This window comes from Cryphonectria parasitica (assembly GCF_011745365.1).
Source record: "Cryphonectria parasitica EP155 unplaced genomic scaffold M406scaffold_3, whole genome shotgun sequence".
In the NCBI taxonomy this organism is placed as follows: Eukaryota; Fungi; Ascomycota; class Sordariomycetes; order Diaporthales; family Cryphonectriaceae; genus Cryphonectria; species Cryphonectria parasitica.
The window spans coordinates 138554-156356 of NW_024468911.1; the positions used below are offsets into that span (position 1 = coordinate 138554).

Sequence of the window (17803 nt, forward strand, 5' to 3'; positions counted from 1 at the left end):
TTTACAGCCATCCGGGATACTGCGTCTCTGTCTGAGTGGCGTTTCAGGGTCATGGTCACCGGTACAGGGTCCGACGCAACAGAGAAGAGCCTTGAAGGTGTTGACGCGGTCGATATCTGTGACTTTCCCGAGAGATCTGTTTATGAGAGAATCAGCGGTGCTGACGTCGCCACTCAACGAGAAGAATTGCTTCTCGACTGTGCACCTGCCTTTCAAAGAGCCCTTCCAGACGCTCTGGAAGCCCTGAGCCACGATTCCCAGCTCCAACTGATGATACTAGCATGGCTCAAGTCACGAAAAAAGACGCCGTCTTGTGTTCAGGCTTCCTTGAGAGTCCTCAGAGAATGCGCTGCACGTGCATCGTCTGCAACCGGTGTCTTTGACATTCTTGGGAAGCAAGTCCCGTCCGAATGGCAAACCTTGAGAGACCAGGCAGTCAAGCTAGTCAGGCATGTTCTGCACCCGCTGACTGTCCAAGAGCTAGCCTCAGCTCTTGTCACGGACGAGGTCTTAGTCAGTAGCGATGAAGAGAGGGATGTCGCCGGGTGGTCTACTCGGGAAATGGCGCAATTGCTTCAAGAAGTGATATTTCCAGGCCAATTCGTCGTCAAAGACAACGAGCTCCATTTCGCCCACGACTGCTTGATGCATTCGTTGACCACGCACACATCACTTTCCATATCGCACGCAGAGATTGTGAGACTCGCTCTGCGGCACCTGCGCCTGCCCTCAAGTCTTGCAGAGATGCAAGATCTCGTCAAAGAGCTTGAAGACGTTGAGGATACGGCGGTTCCTTCACGGGAGACTTGGACCGCTTATGCTGTTCGGTACTTTCCTGAACATTACCAGCTTGCAGGGAATGACACACAGTTGTCGGCAGAGATCAATCAGTTCCTCGAGGAACGTACCACCATGCTAGCTTGGTCTGAGGCCTACTATGCTCTCTCCAGCCCTTTGACTAGGATTCACCGTGGATATTCAACTGTGCTGCCGATATTGGGGAGAACAGGACTGTTTGGCTTGGTCGAAGAGCACTTAAGGAATGGCATGCAGTCACAGGTGCAGTCGCATGCCTACGGCGCCGAGAGATTCAGTGCTGACTGCTGGTTGGCAATGGTTGAGGCTTCCAGACACGGGAACAAGAGCCTGGTCCGTCTCCTCATGGCAACGTCCAAGCCCAGCGCCGCCTACATGCGTGAGGCGATCGATGCGGCTGCGGCGAACGGAGATGGTGATCTTATTGAATACCTCATCAGGGAAGCCTCGAACATGGACGACTTCCGTGACTGGCCAGAGGGCGACAAATGGGCCGATGACATCCTGTTCCGAGTCGTCTGGCTGGGGCATGTCGGAGCTGTGCAGCTACTCATCGATCTGAAAGTGAACGTGAATCCCAGACAGGAAGATCTACGGTTGGAAGGACCACCATTGTATGTAAGCATACGCCGAGGGCACAAGGCCATTACCAAACTCCTGCTCGACGCTGGAGCCGACAAGACAGTCACGTCTCCGATGGGTTACACGTCGGCGCTCAATGAGGCCGCGAGATGGGGCGATCCAGAAACCATACAACTCCTGCTTGATGCTGGGGAAACCATCCCTTCAGCAGAAGGCTGCTACCATAATCCTTTGCAGATGGCCGGCGAGTACGCAAACTTTCGGGCCATAGAAGCCCTCCTCAAGGCAGGAGCCTCTCCTGAGACGCGCTGGACAGACTGGACGAATCCAAACGAGACCTCGCTGATCTTCGCCACCAATAGAGGGTATATCGAATGTGTCAGGGCTCTCGTCGAGCATGGTGCAAATGTGCAGGCTGCGGAGGGCGCAGACATGTCGCCATTACAACAAGCAGTGGAACGCGACTTTATTGAAATCGCCAAGATGCTGCTCATGAAGGGCTGTGAACCGAACCATACGACCAAGGACATCGAGCTTGCCGTCGTCCATGCCGTTCTCCAGGACAGCGTGGCCATGTTGAAGCTTCTACTCGACCACGGCGCGGATATCGAGGGGGAGAGCAAGACAGACAACCATCCCAAAACAGCTCTTGCATCAGCGGCGGCATACAGCACCAGGGAAGTCTTTGATTACCTCCGGACCCGGGGTGCAGATGTGAATCACGGCGGCGAGAGATCACGACCGCCACTCCTTGCAAGCGTCTGGCGAGGCGATGTGGACATAGACCTGGTCAAAAGCTTGATTCAGGACGGTGCAGATGTGAATGCACGGGCAGAAAACCCCCGCGGCTGGAGGCCGATCCATGCGGCGTACGATAATGTCACAGCCTTGAATGCGCTCCTCGACGCGGGGGCCGATATCAACTCGCGTTCCGACTCTGCCAGCACTGTTCTTCTCCTCGCGTCCAGGTGGAACTTCAGGGACGTCGTCGAGGCGCTCGTGGACTACAAGGGCAAAGAGAAGCTCGACCTGGAGTGTGAGTTCACCTCGGAAGATGATGAGCCGCATCTGGATGGCATGACGCCGCTCTGTTTCGCCTGCAGAAACGGCCGCGTCGACATCATGCGGTTGCTGCTGGAAGCGGGCGCGAATGCGACACATCGAACGCGGTCCGGGAGCTTCCCACTCTTGCTTTGCTTCGGGCTTGATGTCGACGGGAAGACGCGCGAGATGGCCGAGGACGCTGTTAGGAGCATATTGGAGTATCTGTCACCCTCCGAGTTGAATCAGCGCGATAACGATGGGAATACTGTCCTCCATCACATCGGGCCTTGGCACACCGTCTCCGTTGTCCGGTGTCTTGTGAATATAGGCCTGGATCCCTCGGCCCGGAACGACAACGACTACTCGCACCTGATGAAAGCTGTGGACGCAGGCCACCGTGACGCGGCCAGCTACCTGATTTCCAAGGGAGCAGATATCCACCTGGGCAGCCCTAGACTTGGCAGTCCGCTGAGGATGGCCTGCAGAAATGCTGACCTTCCGTTAGTAAGACTGCTCGTGGAGGCTGGTGCAGACGTCAACGAATTGGACCAACGCAGCGGCGAATCCATCTTGCAGGCGTGTATGGTTGACCGGCATGGTTCTCAAGCTGTGATTAAATACCTAGTGGAGGAGCAAAAGACCGACGTGAACTTGGGTGGCGGCCGCTACAAGCACCCTATGATTAATAACGCCCGCTCTGGCTATATAGACTGCGAGCTTATCGCCGAATTGCTCGTCAGGAACGGAGCCAAGGTGAACGCCCGAGACGAAGCTGGACGCATGCCTATTCATTATAGTGTGCTAAGAGGAACATGGTTTATGCAAACGCTCCTCGACCTTGGATCGGACGTCGAGGCAACGGATAAACTAGGTCGCGGCATATTGCACTATGTGGCCTCCGTAGGATCCTTCAGCCACCTGACAATGCTCAAGGACGCCGGAGAGAGCAGGGTTCATTGGGACGTACCCGACTGCGATGGGTGGACGCCACTACTTTGGGTGTGCCGCGGTGGCACTTACGATTTCGATGAGATCTGTGACAGCTTGCTTGAGGCCGGTGCGAGCCCTTGGGCAAGGGGAAAAGGTTTCTACGACGAATGGTCGCCGCTAAAGACGGCCAGGTACTTTGATATAAGATCACCGATCTCTACAGACCCAGCTATGTTGCGGCGTCTGGTACCCGAAGAGAAGCAAAGAGAAGCCGAAGATGGTAGCATCGAAAGATGGGATGACGATTTCCATGTGACTAAAACAGGCTGGATCGGGGAGACATCGACATGTTCCGGTTGTTTTTGCGTGAGTTTTCTTTTCTCTTGTTCACCTTTGTGCTGGAAACAAATATTCCAGCGTACTACGTTCTTCACAAGTTACTACATCAGAGTCGATGAAATGTGGTGCTGATCTGCAAACCAGACTTGTCGTGGCATACGTTGGCACTGTGCAGAGGAGATGGAGTGCCCCAACTTCGTCTTGTGCTTCGTTTGTTACATGCACAAGGACATTTTCCACCCGGAGGAGAACCACGACTTTATAAAGATAGGAGAGAAGTACGAGCCCGAGGAGCATTCCCATTCTCCCTACGAGTCGACCCGGAGCGATGATAGCGTTTCAAGTGACGCTTCACACGAAAGTGGTTCTGCTGCCGGAGAGGCTGAGCTGCCAGCTAGACATGAAGACGATGGCAGTAGAGACGAGTCCGACGGTGTTTCGGCCTCTGATTCAGGGTTTGACGACGATGAGTCGCTTGGGTAGAGCTATAGTTCTCTATGTAGTATAAGACAGTCAAATCACGAGGTCCAAGACCTTCTGCGCATATCTTCTTAGCTGCAATTTTACATAGGGTGGCTCATCATACGTGGTGATTATTCAATTACTAGCCTGGGCCTTCATCTAGTCCTCAAAGGCAGCCGTGTCTAGGCTCGTCAGCACCTAATGGCTCGAGCAGCAGTGAAACGTAGCAAACATAGCGATTGACCTACCCGGTAGCAAAGGATAGCAGCCATTATAATAACATACGTAATTATAGTACCAGACTCAATAATGCGATACGATCTCTGTACTAATATTGATGATTAGACATAAGGATTGGAAAATCCCAAAAGACCGGCGAACCTGGAGCGGGTCTAAGCTACCCAAGGAGAACTTTAACAAGGAGGCTAACTCGACTCCATCGACCACCCGAGTTCGACGAACAAGTCAAAAGCCCGAAACCCTGATCGAATTTCTATCACAGACGACTTGTGTTTCTACTGTGCATCAACGAGCGGCCTGACAAAAAGGCTTTCCTATATATTGCAATACGGCGTTTCCGACTGACTACCTTTGGGTTCTCGATTATCATTGTGGTATGTATATACTTAAGAAGAAGGCATTATTGATCAGCACTCAAGTACGGTGAGTAGAGATGTACTGGGGTTACTATTCAATATGCAGATGAATAACCCTTGATTCTCATTGAATAATATTTGGTGTTAGCGATATTGTACTTGCACACCGCCCTCAACCCCCCAGCGGCTCGAGTATAGCGGTCATGTTCTCGACGATAGCACAAGTTGAACGGCATACAAAACATATAGCGAAGTACAAGCTCTGAGAGGTTGTACTTCATCACTTGAAAGAACTAGGGCTGTTTTTAGGTAACAGACTCTGTTGATCTTGGTAGTCTAAAGCTGATCTTGCTATTTCACCCAAGCACCCTCGGCTGAGAGTGCTTGAACACGTTCTGCGGGTCGTATTTCTTCTTCAGCGAGATGAGCGTCTCGAGGTGAGGACCATAGACCTTCTTCAGATCCGTATCGCTGTAGTCAAGTAGCGGGATGTAGGCGCTGTCGAGTATATTGTCTCCATCCTTCTGCCTTAGCTCCCTCAGCAAGCCCTGGCCCCAGGCGGATGCCGCCTCCTCGAGCGCTGGATCAGCCGTCATAGAGACTATCTCGACCATATGGTGGTCTTCACGAGCCCCAAAGACTGAATGCTCGTTGGGGCGAACGTTCCGGAGGCCGTGTACAGAGATCATAGCATTGCCAGCAGGAACAGCAGCGCTATACTTGCCCAAGACGCCCACAGAAGCGGGCGTCCATGTCTTGAGATTGATGGCATAGGAGCGTCCATGGACGCCGTATGTCACCAACCGCTCGTTGTCCTCACCATATTTAGCCACTGTCTTAGCCTCAGTCGAGTTTACCAGGCAAGTGCCAAAGGTAGCGATCTTATCAACCAGCTTGCGGCCTTCGTCGTGGTTATCGTCAACCCAGGTTACAATAGCAGCAAGCACTTTGCCAAGACCCGGGAAGTCCATAGCGAACAGCTGAACATAGGAGGCTGGCGGCAAGTCCAGACCCTTGAGACCACTAGTCAGAGTGGCCCAAGTAGACTGCATATCGCTCGATTCATAGATCAGAGTGCTGACCAGCATCTGTGTAGCCAAATGGCAGTCAGTTTGAGTTGCTAGCAGGCGCTGTTGTCAAGACAAGTTGGTTCTCAGGGCGTTGCTACTCACCTCCTTCAGCGGGAAGACCTTGATAGTCAGCTCGACAATAGCGCCAAAGATATAGCCTGCCCCACGTATGCCCTTGAGCAACTCGTCGCTAGCATCTATAAGATCGCCTTTATAGTTTACTAGCTTCGCTCCAACAATCTGATCAACACCAGGGCCATAAAGACTCGAGAATGGGCCATAGCCGCCAGCAGTACTCCAACCGACATATCCGACTGAGGCAGTAGACCCGCTATATAACAAGCATTAGCCTTCTGAAGACGCTATCATATCTTGATCTTGCATGTCTGGGGGGAGGCAGAAACAAACCAGGGCGTAATTAGACCATGCTCTCCAAGTGCCTTCAGTAAACCTCCAGCCAGAATGCCGCCGCCGATCTTGGCTGTCTTTTTATCTTCGCTTATATTGACATAGGCGATATCGCGCATATCGATCAAGAGAGCGCCATCAACTAGAGAACGCCCCACACAGTTGTGGCCGCCGGTTCTGATGTTGAAGTCAATGCCCTTGTCAACACAGGCCTTGACCAGGGCCTGCACGTCGTCCGCAGTCTGGGGCCGAGCAATGGCCACCGGCTTGGCTGTGGTGACGATGTACGTCTTTCTCAGACTCTCATAGTCGGGGGAGGCGGGGGTGTGGAGCTTGATGTCCGGGTGCTGCGCTTGCAGCGATTCAAGCTCTGTTTCGAACTTGCTCTGAGCCATTTTGGGGGGGGGGGGGTGGGGGGTTTCGTCCTCTTTTTTTTTTGGCTTCTCTCTTTTGATTCTCACCGCTCTAGGATGTATTTCGTTTTCAAGCGCAGGTGGGACAAGGGAGAGCCATGACAACTGAAAGAGAGCCCTCGAGAAACCATTTATACTGAGCGAGCGACCAAGCCCCCAACGTTGCACCTCCTGCATTACTGCTTAGTCTCTCGGCCTGGTACGACCAACACAACAAAGCACAGCAAGTCTCAGGCGGGGTGAGGGGGAGAGTGGACTGACTGAGTGCCAAGCATAGCCACTACCTGCAAACTGCCGGTGGTGGGGACGTTGGCCAATGACAAAAGGTCCACGGCCCTCCGCTTTGGGTGGCGGAACCTCGGGCAAACCCTGATTGGTTCTGCTACGGCGACTGATTCCGTCAGTGCAGTGCTGTACAAATGCCTCACAGTGCACATCGACAGTACTAGTACAGTCAGGACTGGAGCATTTCGAGAGAGGATCGGCGGACTAGTCAGCGTACTACTATAGTAGAGTACATAGTTACGTACTGTGGTACAAGTATCTGCCGGGGTCTCTTTGTCTCTTCCCCTTCGTGAGCATCCACGCAGTCATGCTCAGGTTGCAGCGCATCAGCATCCACGTCGCATGGGAAAACAATAGTCGCGGGGTGTCTTCCAATTGTGTAACAATGTGTGCGTCTCAAGTGAGGCAGGTCGCATGGGAGACCAATTGTCCCAAGGTTGCCTGTTTTTTTCTCTCTCTTTACACTTCTTTTTGTCTTTTTTTGTTTGTGCCTTTCTCCCTGGCGCCCGATCCGACAGGCCGAATGCCACAGGGAACGAGACAGTCACGGGGTCTGCAGTCAATGCCAGGAGAGAACGATGGGGTCCCACTTGTGGAGCTGTTGACAGCGGCAGCCACACCTTGTTGACAGCCCAGACACTCAAGCTATGGACCAAAACTACATGGACCCTACTGCGGGCCGAAGCCAGACTATCCCAGGATATCCAGGCATCCTCGGGCGAGCCCGCTGAAAAGTTCACAGCCTACTAGACTAAGTGATCCTCTGCTTGAGATGGCCTACTGTTATCAGGATCGGGCACTCGCCGAATATGGGTAGGCTCACCCGTTGTGGTGTCGTAGGCCAGACCAGAGGAGCGGAGTGAGCTTGGTCGGCCCATCTGCTGGGTCATCGGCGCAAGATATAAAGTTAATATAAGTGATTACTCGTGCTGCGCGGGTGTCGGCAATGCGTCCGCCTGTCGATGTTGACTTCCTATGTGAGTTGGCGTTCGGGACCGAGCTTGTACGGAAAGACGACCCAATAGAAGGAGACCAGGAAGAAGAAGAAGAAGAGGAGGAGGAGAGAGGGGAAAAAACAACAACAACAACAAGTAATTACAAAAACTCGCTCCTCGAACCTACTATGCTGCCAAGTATAGTATCTCGGGCGCCCATGCGACCTCTGATACAGAGCGCCGGCGCAAGGGCAAGACACGGGTGGCGTGTTTCTACCTCGACGTCCCACTCTGCTCTCATACTGCAAACATATCATCCGCTGAAGATTTGCTCACCAAGGCAGACCATCTGCAGGAGTCAGGATAGGCCGCAGAGCACCGTCACCCCCAGCACGCCTCTGGACCAGCTCCCGCCGTATACGCCCCCGACCAAGGGCATCCTCTCGAAGCTGCCCTCCTCATGGGTTCCCTACGCCCAGCTCTCGCGCATCGAGAAGCCCGGCGGCCTGTACGGCTTTTACATGGCCTACGTGATCGGGCTCGGCTACGGCGCCTGCCTGCTCACCCCAGCGGTCGCCCCGTCCAGCCTGGCGTCGACGGCCGCCATCCTGCTCGTCTACAACGTCTTCCTCCGCGGTGCGGCCTGCACCGTCAACGACATCCTCGACCGCGAGTACGACAGGCGCGTCGCCCGCTGCCGCCATAGGCCTGTCGCCCGTGGCGCCGTCACGCCCGCCCAGGGCTACATCTGGTATGCGGCCCAGACTGTCGGCGCCGGCGCCGCCATCGCTTGTCTGCCAAACCCGTTGCTCGCGCTTGGCTACGCAGGTAAGTTTGTGCGGGCGGATTTTGGTCTACCCTTGGGCCAAGGCCTGTCCTGGCCTCTCTCCTCCGCCCTCATCTCGTCTGATGGTTCTTCCTGGTTAAGCATAAGAATGTGGTTGTATAGTTCCCATTCAGCTGGTGGTCAGCCTGTATCCCTTATGCAAGCGCTTCACAGAGTAAGTCTGCTGCGAGCCCTTTTTTTTCATTTGACGTATAGAGCGCACAGCTCAGGTAATATGGCGATATCTCTGGGCCCACCGAAGAGGCGGCCGATCTATCTTGCTTTCTCCAAATAAACAAAGGTCTCCACAGAACGTTTTTCCGTCGATGCTTCAACCCTCTGCTAATCCCCACTTTCCATCTGCCGACAGCTTCCCCCAACTGGTTCTGAGCGCCCCGATTGCCGGAGGTGTCCTGATGGCCGCGGCCTCGGTGGGCCTGGACCCATTCGACATGTCCTCGCTGGCTATCGCAGGGGCCACTGCCTCGCTGACACTGTCGCACTACATTTGGACCACCATTTTCGACTATGTCAACGCCTGCCAGGACACGCCCGACGACGTCAAGGCCGGCGTTCGCAGCATGGCCGTCCGGTACCACAATACGACGGCCTTCATCTCCACGCTCGGGGCTGCGCAGGTTGCGTGCCTGGCTGTCACGGGCGTCCTGGGCGGATTCTCCCCCATCTATTGGGTCGGCGCCGTCGGTGGGAATGCCATGTGGCTGGTAGGGTCATCTTCTTTTTTTTTTTTTTTTTCTCCCCCTTTTTTTTTCTTCTTCTAAATCCGTTTACTATGCTCCCGCATACTACTTTCATTGCCCTGGCAAAGGCGGTCTGGCTGATCAAGAATTTCACCAGACTATCATGGCTAGAACGGTAAAACGGTCGAGGCCGGACGTGTGTGGGTGGTGGTTTGCCTGGGGCGGTCTGATCGTCAGCGGCACCACGGGCGCTGCACTGTTTGCAGAATACTGGAACGGAAGCCGTGCTGGAGAGGAAAAGGAGCCATCGTACAAGATGTAGGAAGCCGTGTGAAACACAGCGCTGGAATTTGAAAAGAAATGGAGAGATACACAGAGAGAAGAGGGGGAAAAAACAAAGAACACGAAGTTTGGAGACCTGCTGTGCCCTTTGAAATCTGCATTAATTGAGGTCTTGACATAATCTCCTTGTCCTCGCCAACTGTCTTGGTTCGCCCACTTGTGAACCATGACAAATCAAGCCTTTGGCGTTTAATTAGAGTCTGATATGGAAATATATATCACTGTGTACAAAGTCCGTTTATGGTTCTTTGTAGAATCATGGGCTACCTCAGACGCCTTTTTTTTTTTTTTTTTTGGTGAATGCATAATGTAACGTGTGAGGACGGCAGGCTGATGTCGACGTGCCTCTCTCCTAGTCAATCATGTAGAAAGCAATGAACCAGCGCTCCGGTCTATCATCAATTAGAATAGCATCTATTGCACATGGTCGTCATATCGAATCGGAAGTTCATGTCACACTTGTTCCCTTTGCCCGCCCTCCCCTCCCCTCCTTTTTCCTGGTTCACATCATCAAACCATTGAAGTTTCCGCCTGGAAGTCCCTCTGGACCATAATCCTGTCTTTGGGCAGGGAATCGAGCGGGTAATTATCTGACCCTGCGCCCACAACCCTCGTCGTGGCTGCCGACTTGCCATCAGCCCCGGGCGCCAGGGGCCACTCATCCTCCTGCTGCCTGCGGTAGGAGGCCCGTGGCGGGTGGTGGTGGTGGTGGTGTTGGTGCTGCTGGTGGTATTTCAGCTTGGCCGAGTTGTCACCTCCGGAGATGTCGTAGGAACCACCGCCGGTGCTCATCTTGAGCTTGGGCAGGAACTTTCTGACCAGCGGCCGGTACGTAGGCAGACAGCAGCCCAGCAGGCCCACGACGTTCTCGGTGATGTGCCAGAAGAGCACGCCCGACGAGTACCAGGTGGTGTCCATTACCCAGGCCATCGGGTCCACCTTCATGAACTCGATGACCCAGTCGAAGATGATGACGCGGGTAACACCACAGGCGACGACGCTGTTCAAGTCAGTACATGTTTTGGTTGTAGTTATTTTTCCCACCTCCCTTTCCCTCTCTCTTCCTCTCTCTTGCGGGAGGTTGAATGAAACAAGACACATGACGACGGGTATGAGAACTCACATCGATCCCAGCAGGAAGATGCCACAGACGGCGAGCTTCCGTCCCAGCGGCATCTTCAGAGAATACAGATGAGGTACGGGCAGCAGAAAGATCAGGATATCGAGGACCATGTCGGAGACAGCCACGGCGAGGTATAGAGCCGTCACCTCGACACAGTGCTCCGTGTACTCGCTCTCAAACAGGTCCCAGAAGTTGTGCACGGGGTAGCACTGGAAGGCAAGCGCAAAGGTGATGGCGATGGTCCAGGCGATGGTGATGACGATGAAGACATTATTGATGATGCGAAAGGCCCGGATTGCAAAGATTCTTCGGTAGAAGAAGAGGACCGAGAGCTTGATGATGCCCAGGCCGATGGTCCCGAGCACGTGAAAGGTATATTTGGTGTACTCGTAGACATAGAGCTGGTGCGTGTGGGCGAGCTGGCCGTCGACAAGTATCTGATGAGTCCCAAGCCCTCCAATTGTGGTCGCTGTGGTGGTTTCCCAAGAAAAGACTGTGTCAGCCGCCTGCTCTGCCAACTCTTCTTCTTGTTTCTGTCACACATCACAGACCCAATCCACCTGACGGAACCATCAAACTCACCAATGAGCTGGTTGATGGCCAGCCCTACACAGATAATCGCAGACGGGATGGTGATCCAGTCATCGATGGATAAATGGGCGGCGACCAGCGACCGTGAGTAGAACCTGAGGCCCACGGAGACAATTGGGGTGATGATGAACAATATGGACGTCCCGATGAGGACAGACCGTGGATACGGCTGGTAGTCGGGATGGAAGTACGGATTCTCCATAATGAAGGGTCGTCCCACTGAGATCTCAGCCTGCAGGTCCAAAGGATGGTGGCTTGCTGCTGCTGCTGCTGCTGCTGCTCTTGTAGGCGCGGGGTTATTGTGTTGGGCAGACTTGGCAATGGGGGCACCACAAGACAACCGCCAACATGTTGTTATGGGCACATGAAAGCGAGAGCTGGGGCGGAGGGCATAGCCATGTATACTTCTAGGCCCTCGACACTACGTACTTGTATGTGACATCCGGTCATCCTCCAGCTCCTGTTGCAAGAACCAATACAGCCAAACATGGTGCGGTGCATATGCACAGTAATAGAACAGATCATCCTGCAGTGCAACCAAAGATTCTCCGACAGATGTCCATCCACGTGTGACAAATGTGACTAGCGAGGAAAAAAAAAAAAACTGGAAAAAGAAGAGGGCGATGAATAACCCACAATTCCAGGCCACCTTTGGACAGGGGTTACTCGAAGCGCTGGGCCGCTTATCTCACTCACCTCGCATACGGTGTGGCCAAGATGATGCAAGATCAAGGTTCTGTGTGCATTGGAGAGGGGCGCGGTCGCCGTTTCGTCGAGACAATGTCGTCCAAAAAGTATCGACGGGGCGCTCATCTACATACAGAAAATAAACCGTCGATGCTACTACTATGTACGGTATCGTATACCAAAAAAACATGGCACCTCGGTCTGGTACCCGTGGTCTGTGCTGTGGTAGATGGGAATTATCTGGTTCGGGAGACCAAAAATACCCATCATACCCCATAAGTACGTGCGAGGTTTTCGTCGGGCTGGTGCTGACCAAAACACTTGCATACCATAATCTAGGAGCTCCGCTGCGGTGCATGCGGATGACCAACAGCCGAAGGCGCGCATTACATACTATGTAGTTAACCAATCCATAGAAGGAGTAGCAGTTAGCAGACTGGGAGCTGAATCCTGCAGGATTCATATTAAGGCCAATGGGATGACACTGATCCCGCAGGATCGCCGCCACGCCGATAGTGGGTGGGTCAGCCCGACACAAAAGTGCCACACCCTCAGCAACGTGTGGTCTTACTGGTCGGTCTTGGAAGTCCCTCCCGATGGCGCATCAACCCTCCACTCACGACACTACACTGTGTTGTGTGTGTAATGTGCGATGGTATGCGGGGCTTGGCCTTTCTTGGGGCTCTGCTCTCAAAAGGGATCCTGTGTCCGGCCCTCCCTTGCACCAATGGTCCCAGGTATTGATTCCATAGTCGCATACAGACTGGACTGCAGCATCCTTTACAAATCTCGGCAGACTCTACAGGGCAAGTCATACTAAGCCGGGCTGGGGCTCAACCCTCGTCGTACTTGGTCGCCCCAGTTGAGAAGACTATGTATTTTGCGGGCAGAGCATCACGCCCACGCCCACCCTTGGGCCAACTGGCGCGCGCCCAATCTATTGTCAATGTGTCATGACTTGGGCCCCGTCAGCCCTTCGAGGCAGCCGAGATTTGCCTGGCTTTGAAGGACCGCCCCTTTGGGTCCGAGTAGTGATTGGTATAAAGGGCTCAGCCCATGTACTCCGGTACTGTTACTCCCACGTGTCATTGCAGGCCTGTTCGGGGTACCAGCTCTCGTTGCAACACACAAAACAGCGCCCATTTTTACCGCCATGCACTCCCGCGGCTTCTGCATAACCGCCAGCCTGCTGAGCCTCGGCCTAGCCTGCAAGGGCAGCAGTGTCACGTCGTTCTGCAACGTCGTAACCAAGTACCAAACCGTGCTGTCCCGTAACTCAACCATCCAGTGCGGCGTCCAGGACGTGCGATGGAGTGACTATGCCGCCCCGCAGCCCGGTGCCATCATCACCGTGGGCACCGAGGCCGACGTCGCCACCGTGGTGACCATCGCCAACGAGCTCAACGTGCCCTTCCTCCTCCAGTCCGGCGGCAACGGCTGGGCGGACACCTTCGACCTCAACACGAGCGGCGTCGTCATTGACGTGTCCAACCTCAAGAGCATCGCCTTCAATGAGGCCCGCACCGAGGTGACGTTCCAGACGGGCGTACTGATCGAGGATATTGTGGCGGCCGCCTGGGACAACAACGCCCGCGTCGCTACCGGAACCTGCAACTGTGTTAGCGTGCTCGGCGCCGGCTTGGGTGGCGGCCTGGGCAGAGGTACTGGCCTCTACGGCTTGGGGCTGGACCAGCTCATCTCGGTCAACTACGTCGACGCCAGCGGCAAGGCGAGCACCGTCACCAACACCAGCAACCCTGACCTCTGGTGGGCTCTCAAGGGCGCAGGCCCCAACTTTGGCATTGTCACTTCCGCCGTCTATCAGAGCTACCCTGTGGCCCAGGCCGACAATACCGCCTGGACGGGGCTTCTCTACTTCAACGACAGCGCCATCGAGAGCATCATCTCCGCCATCAACAACCTCACCTTGGAGGCCGAGATGCAGCTCGACTTCTACTTCACCGAGGGCGTCGTGGCCGTCCTGCCGTTCTACATCGGCGACGAGGCCACTGGCCGTGAGAAGTTCGCCTCCATCCTCGCCATTGGCCCGGAGGTGGACGATACCGAGGTCGTCCCCTACAATACCTGGAATGCTGCGGGCGACGCTTTCTGCGCCGACGGTGGCCGGAAGCCTTCGTACGAGACCAACCTCAAGACGCTTGACCCCACGGCCTGGCGCGAGGTCTGGAACGAATACATTGACTTCTACGACACGTATGCCGAGGCCAATCTGACCACCCTCCTGACCGAGTGCTACTCGACAGGTAAGATGCTCGAGATTGGCGACTCGCAGTCAGCGTATCCCTGGCGCGACATCAAGTGCTACGCCATCACCATTCCTTGGTACACGTCAGCAAGCCTTGACACGGCAGCCAATGACTTTGGTCAGAAGGTCAGAAGCATCTTGTCCGCCTCCTCCGGAACCAGCACCTTCAGCGCGTAAGTAAACACTAGTCTCTATTCCTTCTTCTTTTTCTTCTTCTTCTTCTTCTTCTTCTTCTTCTTCTTCTTCTTTTCTCGTCATGCGAACCTGACCTGCCTGCTGACCGGCATTGCTAGCTACGTCAACTTTGCCCATGGCGACGAGGCCCTGGCCGACATCTACGGCGATAGCTTATCTCGGCTGCAGACCCTGAAGAAAGAGTACGATCCCCAGGGGCGCTTCGACCAGTGGTTCCCCCTTTCCTAGTCTCATCCTTGGAATAGAATACGTTGCAAGTAATGCTACAAGATATAAGTCTTAATAGAATCTAATGCACATAATTATTACATTCCTCGGATGACACGAACCATGTTGTCCAAAGCACACGTAGGTTTGATATTTTCTCCATCTGTAATGGTCCTTGACCAGCACCACTACTCCTTCCCGCAGGGCTTACCGGCTGGAACGGCGCATGTGTAGCTCCCAGGCCTCGTTGGCCGCCGTAGGTGCATCAAACCCCCACAGCCAAACCTGGAAGAAAGGATCCGCGAGAGGGTTGGGAAAGCCGACCGACGGCGTCTCGTTGAGGAGAACCCTGTTCCGCTCGTCCCGCAACGGACCGTCGGGCATCTGCCAGATCGCCCCGTTTTTTAAGCCTGCCCTATTCACGTGGCCTGTCCTCTCCTTTCGTAGGCGCTGATACACGTCGAGGCAGTCTCTTACCTGCTCCCGGCTGTGCGCCTTGCTTAGCAGTTGCGCGAGCACAGAGATGGACTCGAGGCCCATGGCGGCGCCCTGGGCTCTGTAAAAGGACAGTCATGCCAAGTCAGCTTTCCTTTACTTGCTGAACCATCTATTCAAAAAGTCTCGGTTCCTGACAGCCTTTGGACATGGACGAAGGAGGAGGTAGGAGATGGCATTCGGACTTACAGGTAGGGCAATGTCTGGTGCGCGGCGTCACCAACAATGCAAAATCGAGCCCCAGCGTCGACCCACGGCACAGTCTCATTGTCGATCAGGGGCTCGAAGAACATCCACCGCATGCAGTCACTGGCGAGGCCGATTAGCTCGAGGACCTCGGGGTCCCAGCCTTCGACGGCCAGCTCAGCCAGAAACCCGTCCAGGTCGACGGGCTCGGGCCGGAAGAAGGCGTCCGCCGGGTCCAGCGAGCCGGGTCGGGTAAATGCAATGTTGAAGCGGCCTGCCAGACTATAGGTGACTGCCATGGACGCGGGGCCCGCCCACACGATGATGTTGGGCGCGTCCACGAGGTGTCGCAGGTTCGGCCGCGCCCGGATGAGCGCCTCGTCCAGCACGATCCGGTGGACCACCTTGCCGTGCGGGACGAGCGAAAGCTTGCGCCCAGTGAAGGCCTCCCGCACGGCCGAGGTGCCGCCGTCCGCACCTACGAAGAGGTCTGCCGAGACTACCTTGGACGGCCCGCCGTCGGCTGCGTGCAACGTGATAGCGCCGCCAGCAAGATCAACGCCGCCCGCCTGAGCGACGATGCCAAACTCGAAATGCACACCCGCCGCCAGGGCCTGGTCGTAGAGCGCCTGCCGCAGGTGTGCGCGGTGCACCGTCAGCACGGGCGCGCCGTACCTCTCTTCAGCCCCGCGCACGTCCTGGGCGTGGAGCGTCCTGCCCGTGGCGTAGTCCTTGAACATGATGGTGGGCGTCAGGACGGACTCGGCCTTGACGTCGTCGTAGACGCCGAGGTCTTGGAGCACACGAAGGGCGTTGGGGTGGAGCTGTATGCCTGCGCCGACCTTTGATGAGGAGGCATTGCCTCGATCAGCTGGTATGCTCTGGAAATAGCCACCTGAGGGCTGGTCTGATGATGAGTACTAACGGTTTGCAGGCCAGGGTCCTTCTCGACGATAGTGACCTGAAAGCCATGGCGACTCAAGAGGATACCTCCAGCAAGCCCTACGATACCCGCTCCAATAATGCAGATGCGAAATTCCGACTGTAGGAGCGCCATTTCGCTTCAGTTGTGAGTTTTGTTGGAGCCTCGCGTAATTCCAGTTGGACGTCGTAGGCCCAGGCCAGAGTATTATAACCCATCCAACATGCAGGGCACAAAACAGGCCACGGGACAGATATCAGGAACCAACATCTGACTTGCAGCTTACTGTGTAGGTAGCTCGGATTGTAGGGTTACAGTACGGATCCACTGTCAATTTCGTCTACTGCGCTAAATATATAAGTACACATTCTTTCCATAGCTCTTTAGTTGTCAATTTTAGTCAATATTACTTCATATACCATGGAGCCTCCGTGAGCAAGCTTACTTCGGTCGCGAGCGATATTTGTTACTATTAGAGACTCTGAATAGCTTCATCTATCTACTTCTCCTCTCTTCCCTCTTCTCTTCCCTCCTTTCCTCTCTCCTCTCTTCCCTGCTATCTCCCCTCTTCTCTTTCTATCTCTGTTCCCTTATCTGTTCTTTTCTCGCCTCCCTTTTCTCTTTCTTCTTTCTCTTTCCTCTTCTCTTCTTTTCTAAGAGGGCTCCTGCTTCGCAGCCCCCCCCTCGCTTCGCTTCGCTCAGTTCCCGCCCCTCCCCCCCACCCCCCGCATTCCCCCGCTTAAAAGATGCTTCATTTTGCTCTCTTCTCTACTTTTCTCTTGGAAAAATATGCTCTTTTGATTGAAATCTTTTAACTTGAAAACTATATATTTTGATTAAAAAAAATCACCTTCCTGATCAGGCCAGGCGAAATCTGAACCAATTAGAGTGCCGAATCCCGACCAATGAGAGCTAATAGTTTTGTGGGTTATCTTCATGTTCATTTTTTGCTCTCTTTCCCTACTCTTTTCTTAGTTATTAACTTTTTTCCTGTGCAGCTATATCTGATAAAAAAACCATTTTAAAAAATGGCATACTGCAATACCCTTGCTGCTAGTGAGCACTTGCATTACATTACCTACTTGATATGTTTTCTACTCATGGAATCCCTTGATATGATACTTCTCTTACTATTATAAACTACTTGTGTACTTTAGAATCTCAGGGTGAGGATTGTCCTTATGATATGTACAGTCAAGCAGCTTGATTCTGTTGCCTTTTTTGACTAAGCAGAGGTGCAACTGCCATGTGGCCACATGATCTGTGAACAGTGTTTTGTATTGTATGGGACACTAAGGTGTGACATGGGAACTTTTTCTGATATCAAGAGCCCAAAAGGCTTCCATTCTCGAATTAGACCTTTCAGCTGAAGCCAAGGTCAG

General features: G+C 54.1%; 6 protein-coding genes across 6 annotated transcripts; 3 read left to right on the forward strand and 3 right to left on the reverse strand.

Moving 5' to 3' along the window:
• Positions 1 to 1425: 1425 nt before the first annotated feature.
• Positions 1426 to 3438, forward strand: M406DRAFT_86207 (uncharacterized protein; the record flags this gene model as incomplete). The annotated part of the gene is made up of 2 exons (XM_040926074.1): positions 1426 to 1806; positions 2011 to 3438. Coding segments are annotated over exons 1-2 (1722 nt in total), but the record flags the coding sequence as incomplete, so codon positions are not given.
• Positions 3439 to 4871: 1433 nt separating this feature from the next.
• M406DRAFT_355316 (FAD-binding domain-containing protein) lies at positions 4872 to 6730 on the reverse strand. Its single transcript, XM_040923135.1, has 3 exons — positions 6248 to 6730; positions 5942 to 6170; positions 4872 to 5857 (listed from the first exon to the last, which is right to left on the reverse strand). The coding sequence occupies exons 1-3, from the start codon at positions 6640 to 6642 to the stop codon at positions 5126 to 5128; spliced, it is 1356 nt and encodes a 451-aa protein (XP_040777618.1). The 5' UTR covers positions 6643 to 6730; the 3' UTR covers positions 4872 to 5125.
• A 1566-nt stretch (positions 6731 to 8296) lies between these two features.
• On the forward strand, positions 8297 to 9678 carry M406DRAFT_230373 (putative UbiA family prenyltransferase; the record flags this gene model as incomplete). Its single annotated transcript, XM_040915833.1, has 4 exons — positions 8297 to 8708; positions 8830 to 8881; positions 9077 to 9431; positions 9565 to 9678. Coding segments are annotated over 4 exons (933 nt in total), but the record flags the coding sequence as incomplete, so codon positions are not given.
• A 366-nt stretch (positions 9679 to 10044) lies between these two features.
• On the reverse strand, positions 10045 to 11794 carry M406DRAFT_355317 (uncharacterized protein). Its single transcript, XM_040923136.1, has 3 exons — positions 11455 to 11794; positions 10873 to 11341; positions 10045 to 10749 (listed from the first exon to the last, which is right to left on the reverse strand). Exons 1-3 carry the CDS (start codon positions 11663 to 11665, stop codon positions 10260 to 10262), a joined length of 1170 nt encoding a protein of 389 aa, XP_040777620.1. The 5' UTR covers positions 11666 to 11794; the 3' UTR covers positions 10045 to 10259.
• A 1509-nt stretch (positions 11795 to 13303) lies between these two features.
• On the forward strand, positions 13304 to 14839 carry M406DRAFT_337622 (FAD-binding domain-containing protein; the record flags this gene model as incomplete). The annotated part of the gene is made up of 3 exons (XM_040921275.1): positions 13304 to 13393; positions 13439 to 14589; positions 14710 to 14839. 3 exons carry the CDS (start codon positions 13304 to 13306, stop codon positions 14837 to 14839), a joined length of 1371 nt encoding a protein of 456 aa, XP_040777621.1.
• On the reverse strand, positions 14801 to 16556 carry M406DRAFT_287569 (FAD/NAD(P)-binding domain-containing protein; the record flags this gene model as incomplete). The annotated part of the gene is made up of 3 exons (XM_040918744.1): positions 14801 to 15374; positions 15503 to 16341; positions 16425 to 16556. The coding sequence occupies 3 exons, from the start codon at positions 16554 to 16556 to the stop codon at positions 15026 to 15028; spliced, it is 1320 nt and encodes a 439-aa protein (XP_040777622.1). The 3' UTR covers positions 14801 to 15025.
• Between the last annotated feature and the right edge of the window lie 1247 nt (positions 16557 to 17803).

What these genes read in the sequence shown, in the direction of transcription:
- M406DRAFT_355316 (XM_040923135.1), bottom strand. Translation starts at nt 6,642, where the DNA reads ATGGCTCAGAGCAAGTTCGAAACAGAGCTTGAATCGCTGCAAGCGCAG. An exon ending in CATGGTCTAATTACGCCCTG is followed by an intron (nt 6,171 to 6,247) that starts GTTTGTTTCTGC and finishes CTTGTTATATAG; the next exon opens with CGGGTCTACTGCCTCAGTCG. An exon ending in AGGTCTTCCCGCTGAAGGAG is followed by an intron (nt 5,858 to 5,941) that starts GTGAGTAGCAAC and finishes TTGGCTACACAG; the next exon opens with ATGCTGGTCAGCACTCTGAT.
- M406DRAFT_355317 (XM_040923136.1), bottom strand. Translation starts at nt 11,665, where the DNA reads ATGGAGAATCCGTACTTCCATCCCGACTACCAGCCGTATCCACGGTCT. An exon ending in GGCCATCAACCAGCTCATTG is followed by an intron (nt 11,342 to 11,454) that starts GTGAGTTTGATG and finishes AAACCACCACAG; the next exon opens with CGACCACAATTGGAGGGCTT. An exon ending in ATCTTCCTGCTGGGATCGAT is followed by an intron (nt 10,750 to 10,872) that starts GTGAGTTCTCAT and finishes TGACTTGAACAG; the next exon opens with CGTCGTCGCCTGTGGTGTTA.